The 7,704-nt window shown below is 42.9% G+C and overlaps 1 protein-coding gene across 1 annotated transcript; it reads right to left on the bottom strand.

The window, feature by feature from the left end:
• Window positions 1-4,842: 4,842 nt before the first annotated feature.
• Window positions 4,843-5,628, bottom strand: LOC308295432 (proteasome subunit alpha type-1-like; the record flags this gene model as incomplete). The annotated part of the gene is made up of 1 exon (XM_080738486.1): window positions 4,843-5,628. One exon carries the CDS (start codon window positions 5,626-5,628, stop codon window positions 4,843-4,845), a length of 786 nt encoding a protein of 261 aa, XP_080594612.1.
• Between the last annotated feature and the right edge of the window lie 2,076 nt (window positions 5,629-7,704).

Here is a 7,704-nt window from a genome sequence, read left to right as displayed (position 1 = left end):
AGGGTTGGCTTATAGCAGCTGTCGGTAGGACCATATATGGATTCTGTTAGTGTGGATCTCCTAACAGGGCATCATCTGGGATACAATCCCTTTTATGCCCATATATGGAGATCCCTAACATAATCCCTTTCATGCCCATATATGGAGATCCCTAACAGAATCCCTTTTATGCCCATATATGGAGATCCCTAACAGCATCCCTTTTATGCCCATATATGGAGATCACTAACAGCTAACAGAATCCCTTTTATGCAGGGTTGTTAAGTAACGGATTACATGTAACGGGATTACGTAATCAGATTACAAAAAACAGGTAACTTGTAAAGTCTCTGGTTACATTTTGAAATGTGTAATCTGGATTACAGTAACGGATCTGAATGATGGGGGTTACATGCTGGATTACATTCTCCCCTTGCCCTCATCAATTTTACAAATAAGTTATAACGCCAAACAATAAAATAATCAAGTCAAATCATCTTAAAGTACTGCCACTTTGTTTAAGTACATTTCTGTTGTCCTTTTCCTAATTTCATAGGCTCAATATCATTGTCTAGTTATCAATGGTAAAACTTGTTTTATTTAATTAAAGAGAGTTTTGCTAAAAAGTAATCCAAAAGTAACTGAAAGTAACTAGTAGTTACTTTTTAAATTGTGATAATCAGATTACGTTACTGACTACATTTTCTTTGCAAGTAACTTGTAACTGTAGGGGATTCCTTTTTAAAAGTAACCCTAACAACCCATATGGAGATCCCTAACAGAATCCCTTTTATGCCCATATATGGAGATCCCTAACAGAATCCCTTTTATGCCCATATATGGAGATCCCTAACAGAATCCCTTTTATGCCCATATATGGAGATCCCTAACAGAATCCCTTTTATGCCCATATATGGAGATCCCTAACAGAATCCCTTGTATGCCCATATATGGAGATCCCTAACAGAATCCATTTTATGCCCATATATGGAGATCCCTAACAGAATCCCTTTTATGCCCATATATTATGGAGAAATCCCTGCTCTGAGTATCTGACATCAGTGTGATGTCACCTGTTTATGCCCATATATGGAGATCCCTGCTCTGCGTATCTGGTTGCTACAGTATGGTAAACAGTTGGTTGCTAGGGTAAAAAAACATGGTTGCTATGGTAAACAGTTGGTTGCTAGGGTAAAACCATGGTTGCTAAGGTGGTTGCTAACGTACACTAACAGACCAGCAACAACAGACTGTTGCCACAGCAACGTACACAAAGGTTTGTGTACACATGTGGTGTGATGTCATACTGATGCGGAGATATGAGCAGGGCAAAGGTGTGACGTGTGACGTGTGACGGACGGACGGACGGACGGACGGACGGACGGACGGACGGCCGGTGGAGGTTTTCATAGTAAACTGCTCCCTGACGGTCGCAAATACCATGCCTGTAGGCCTACGGTATAGACCTATTGTTTATATTTTTGCAGCTTTTATTCATTGACCTGTTAGGCCTTGAATGTGCACTATATAGAAGGGCATGGTATTGTGGTCTACCTCAGTTGCCCAGTTATTTTGTTAAATTGACCACTGTTGCACTGTTTGTTATTATGGTATTTACCATAGGCAATATATTTTATTTCTGTTATATAGGCTACTGTATGTGCAGTAAAACCCATATTTGGTATGGTGCTAATGTTTACCTGGTACCTCAGGCAATACATTTTATTTCTGTTATATAAGCTACTGTATGTGCAGTAAATCCCATATTTGGTATGGTGCTAATGTTTACCTGGTACCTCAGAACCAGTATTGTGATTGAACAATTTTTGCACTGTTTTATTTTTTCTTTTATTCATACAGTATTTTCAAATAAATGGACCAGTACATTTTACTGGGTTCAAACTGACACACAATGTTGATTTATTCATTCTGATATTTTTGAGAAATAGGAATAAAAGCCTTATCTCTTATACTGGCCTGCTTCCAATAAGAGCCTGGTGCCCGCTACTCTTGAGACAAATAAAAGCCCGGGTTCCTATAAGAGAATTTACGGTATATATGGATAAGGTTTATTGTTTTTAATATATAGGCTCCTCCCACAAATGTGGCAAGCCAATTGCATTGTCTCGTCACTCCTGAGATTGCTTGTGTTTCATTTTGGGCGGGTTGTTTCCCCTGAAAAAACATGTTTTGCCATGAAATGGTTACGTTTTGCGCATCTGTGGCGCCCCCTATGGGTCAAAGTGGAAATGCTTTTGGAGATTTGATGAGTATATCACCCGGAACGTGTGGTTAAAATTTGTGTTTTGTTTTGAGAGGGTCATTCCCCCCGGAAAACGCGCTTTGGCACGAAACGGTTACGTTTTGCGAGTTTGTGGCGCCCCCTATGGGTCGAAGTGGAAATGCTTTTGGAGATTTGATGAGTGTATCACCCGGAACTTGTGGTTAAAATTTGGTGTAGACTTTATGTTTTGTTTGTTATTTATGGCTATTTATTGCAAAACGGGCCCCTCCCGCTAACTTTGGAAGCCTGTTACGGACGAACGGTACAGACTATCGACATATCGCTTGAATATGTTTATCGCATGGGTCCAGAGATCATGTATACCGATTTTTGTGACATTTGGAGAAAATATGTAGGAAAAGGAGCAAAAAGTGTGTTTTGAAGAAAATTCAAAATGGCGGAAAATCTATCCTGACGCAAATGGGCGTGGCCTATATGAGGAGATGCGTCATGACCCAAGAAATCCAGGGAAAAAATAAATTTAATTTTCCGACCTACGATTCAAGAGTTATAAGCAAAAACGTAAAGTAAGCTATTATAGCGCCACCATGAGGCCGACTGATGTAATTATTTTTCATTTAATCCTTGTAAGCATTATGAACCTCCTCTCCAAGTTTTGAAACTGTAGCCCCTATGGTTTGCGAGAAAGAAAATAATTGAATGTGAGTTTTTGTGATTCCCATTATATGTCAATGGGGAAAATTAATTCACTAATAAATTAATATCAATTAAACGATACAACTTTTCTCTTAGCAAAATATAAGCACACGATTCCCGATGAAGCCGGTCGATTTGACATATGGCACGAGTGTGTGGCGCAAAAACTGTGGGCTGTGAAACGCGCCGAAAAAAAGTTTATCTAGAAAGAAAGAATAAGGAAATAAAGTTTCCCTAGAACTATAGTGTGTTGCCCTGTTAGGGCAACCACACTAATAAAGTCTCCCTAGAACTATAGTGTGTTGCCCTGTTAGGGCAACCACACTAACTAGAAATACTGTTCCTACGAAACAGTGTGGGCTCGCATGGAACACCATGTATGGGCACAAAGATGGCTGCTCCCTTAGTACTGTCACTAATTTCTTTGAGGAGAATAACCTTGGTCTATAAAGTTTTGGTATAACATTCTGATAAAACATACTGGTCTCGAGCCCACGTGTTGTTGTTATTTATATCAGGTCGCACTTGTTGGTGGTGATGTCACCAAGAACGCTGCTCCTCATTGGCTAAGGGCCATGCCTTTGTGCTGTTGGTAATTTTTTTTAGGAGAATAAACTTGACTTATAAAGTTTTTGTTTAAAGTACTGGTCTCGCCTCTCAGTGAGCCAACAATTAAAGTAGCCATTTAATAAGCAGGTCCTCGAGGGGAAAAGAAATAATACTTTTGGTGCTCAAGTGGTAGATGGGTACTTGCCCATCACTGCGGAGTCTAGAGGTTTGAATCTACCACAGTGCATCTGGTCTGTCTGTCCTCTGTCTGTCTACAGTACTTGTCATAGTACTGACTTCACATACTGGCCTGGACACGGAACACCATATGGGCATAGGTCATATATGGGCATGGGTGAAACAGTTCCCAAATGTCTGACATCACGCCGCCTGCACATGCATCGCCGCCATGGTAACATCTGCATGCTGAAACAATGCCCAACTTTGGAGATGACTGACATCACTGATACGTCTGGGTTCTGCAACATTACTTCTGAGACTCCTTCCTACATTCAATACTTCTACATTCAATCCCTCATATACTGTGCATGCTCCAGGGCAAGGTCCTAGTACACTATAGATGGTAAGACGGAATTCAGTTCCCAGTGGATTCCTCACCACTCGCGTCAGTGCAACCACACTTGCAATCCCCCAGAATTGCACCCTTTTTTTCTAGTTAATTGGTAGAAAAGGGAAAATCACATCCAGTGTGAAGTGAGCGGCGCTTTTTATGAAGCGTCCCACAAAGCTTGGCCAATGAGCCAAGTGTGGGACACGTACAAACAAAGCCAGATGTAGGAGCAGCTAGCACCTCTCAAATATATGGCTTCTCCAGATTACATGAAGAAAACACCTTTTGTTTATATGAAAAGGTTACACTGTATGACCTTAAAGAGGCGGTGCCATAGTTTTGTACTTTTTCTGGTTTTCATGTGTCTATGAGGTTGACAGTACTTCATTAGACCCCCTGGTGTGGTTGTTATGAGCAATTAAGTCCCTTTGTATTTTGGGTTGTGGGTCAAAAGTGCGATCCAAAAACAGTGAATAAATGACATCATGTAATCATCCCCTCCCCTTTTACCATTCATCCAACACTGTCGGTGTGGCTAACTCCAGCTGGGTCACCACCCACCTGACAACCAGGCATACTTAATGAACTGGTGGGTGTGACCACATAAAAACCAAAATTTAACTCTTTCTGTACACTTTTTTGGAAAAAATCTTCCTCCTAGTATAATCACAATACCTGATAATCATGTTTTAGGGTTGGAAAAATCATTGCACTGCATCTCTAAGCATGGAGTGGAGTGAAAGTTTTTCTGACTGGTGATGGTGAGGGCTGTGACACTTTTAGAACATCCAAGTCAGCCAACTCAGCCTTCCATTGGCTCATCAGGCCTCTCTGCAGCAGGCTCCTCCTCTTGGGCCACCCGTCTCTGTGGTCTTTCCTCGAGTCCATCGAGGAACGGGGCGACATCGTCATCGTCGTAGATTGTGAACTCCATGTCTTTGCCGACGATCCCAATGGACACATTCTTTGTGGTGAGATCTTGCTGAGCGGGCAGGGTCTCTCTTAGAGCGCGGAGGCCGTGTTGCACGAGGTCATTCAGATTACAGTCAAGGAAGGTGTCCATGTGTCTCTCCAAGTAGGTCCGCGCAGATTGGGAGCGCGCACCGATGGACATGGCCTTGCAATCGAAGAAGTTGGCAGAGGGGCATGTCTGGAAAATGTGTGGACCCATATCATCGTAGCCGGCAATGAGCAGCCCCACGCCATAAGGCCTTCTTCCATACCTCTGTGTCGGTACTTGGGTCTTGCTTCCGACAACCGAGACCAGGCGGGACACGTGAAGCGGCTGGTCGAACACGTACCTGGAGTCAAGGCACTCTTGGCGCATGAAGTTGCAGAGAAGCCTTGCGTCAGCGGTGAGACCAGCGATGGAGATGCCCACGTGGTTATCCACGTGGAGGATCTTCTTCTGGTGAGCGGCCAACTCGGACTGAGCTCTCTTCAGTGCAACAAGGACTGCATGAGTGCGAGATTTCAGACCCACCGTCGCGGATCCTTGCTTCACTGCTTCCATTGCATACTCGATCTGATGGATGCGCCCCTGGGGGCTCCAGATTGTGACGTCGTTGTCATACTGGTTGCGGAACATTATTTTCGATTTATTAGAAACCGGCTATATGTAAGACTGAACGTTGATGGGAATGCGACTGCTTTTATACCCGCAGTGGTTGAGTCATTCTTGGTGATGTCATGATGACAAGTCAGTTATATCCAATATAGAATCTGCATATATGGGCATATCCATATATGGACATCTCCATATATGGGCATCTCCAAATATAGACATCTCCACACATGGGCATCCAAGGCTTGATGAGGTCAGCGTCAAGATGGGTCTCTCCACATATGGATAACCCTTCTGCCTCCTCCTCTCTCCGTCTCGGAAGTTTTTTTTTCCAGGTCCCTGTTTTTGTGCCCCCTCCTTGTGCGCTCTTTCTCTCTCTCTCTCTTTCTTTCTCTCTTTTTATCTTCACTCTGTCACCCCTTTTCTCCCTCTCTAACTCTTTCTCTGTTTCATTCTCATATGGTTTCTCTCTCTCTCTCTCTCTCCTGTGCTATATACAGTATAGCTCTCTTTCCCCCTCCCTCTAAGAGGCTACACAAGGGTCAGGCCCAGAGTAAATGTGTTGTTTTGTTCCTGGAGACAAAGGCTACTGTCTGCCCGGCTTTTTACAGACACTTATAGTAGTTTAACTGTCCACTGAATATTGTGTTTACTGTCTGGCTGAAATCAGCAGCAGGAGATCGTGTGTGTTTTTCTTTCTATCTAGGGGCGGCAGTGGCTCAGGGGTATAAACCGTCATTAGAACACAGAGGGTTCCCAAATGGTTCCCAGTTCGATCCTGGGCTCCCCCAGAGTTAGTGTCGAAGAGTCCTTGAGCAAGACCCTAGTTGCTCCTGCCTCCTGATGAGCAGGTTGGTGCCTTCACTGCCTTGCATGGTTTCCTCCGCCATCGGTGTTTGAATGTGTGTGAATGGGTGAATGTAATGCACAATCTCTGTAAAGCGCCTTGGATAAAGGCGCTATATGAATGCACCTTTACCATTTCTGGGGATGGCTTTCCCAAATGCAAATGTCTGCCAAGCATACTCTTCGGTTTCAGTAATTATAAGCCAATTACCAAAGATGGTCCTTTTGTTTAGAGCTTTAAACTCAATACTTTTCCCCCCATAGATTTCAAGTAAAGACTTACTCTCACATACAGTATACAGAATATGCTTGCTACTCATAGGCAGTGAGCACAACTGAATTGACTAAGACTTACATCTAGCACATTCTATCAAAACATGCATATGTGTAATAATTGTTACTTTTCTTCACATCATACATTAATAACACCTGTTCTCAAGTAGACACCTGATGTTATAAAGATATTAATTGTATTGTGGAAAGATCTTACATGAACAACACATACAGAGCATTGCAGTTTGGAGTCACACTTCATGGCAAAAAAAAAAAAAAAACACTGATTACTGCTTCAGTCATATATTGACACCAGGGAAGAGAGCATTCCCCACTAGCTGAGTATCTTAAGATGGTTGGATGTGATGATAAGCCACAAATAGGCCAAAAGTTTGTTTTACCAATTATCAAGACATACGGGCAGTTGACAGTTTGCCATTGTTACTCATTGAAGTTGAATCTCCATCTGAATCCCTTTTATGCCCATATATGGAGATCCCTGCTCTGAGTATCTGACATCACTAATCCCTTTTATGCCCATATATGGAGATCCCTGCTCTGAGTATCTGACATCACTGCGATCTCACCTGTGATGTCACAGTGACACATCACCTCAGTATCTGTGATGTCACAGTGACACATCACCTCAGTATCAGGCGTTACACGTATACATTGAGCAGGGCAAAGGTGTGACGTGTGTGACGGACGGACAGACGGACGGACGGACGGACGGACGGCCGGTGGAGGTTTTCATACTAAACTGCGACCTTACGGTCGCAATAATAGTGGTTATAACACAATATAATCTGTGGTCTAAATGAAAAGTCAGTGAGTGATGAAGTGTTTTGCCCTGTTTGGCCTAGCTCAGATCTACTCTAGATTGTATACCTTTTAGTACCACATTTAGTACCACTTTCACACCACTCTACCCAGGTCCTTGTAATGGAAAACCTTGCACAAGTGGGCGGTCCCCACACATGT

Source organism: Nannobrachium achirus, assembly GCF_963921795.1.
Source record: "Nannobrachium achirus genome assembly, chromosome: 12".
NCBI classification, from domain to species: Eukaryota; Metazoa; Chordata; class Actinopteri; order Myctophiformes; family Myctophidae; genus Nannobrachium; species Nannobrachium achirus.
The sequence above is the reverse complement of the archived record's forward strand: the minus strand, read 5'-3'. Positions and strand labels throughout refer to the sequence as shown.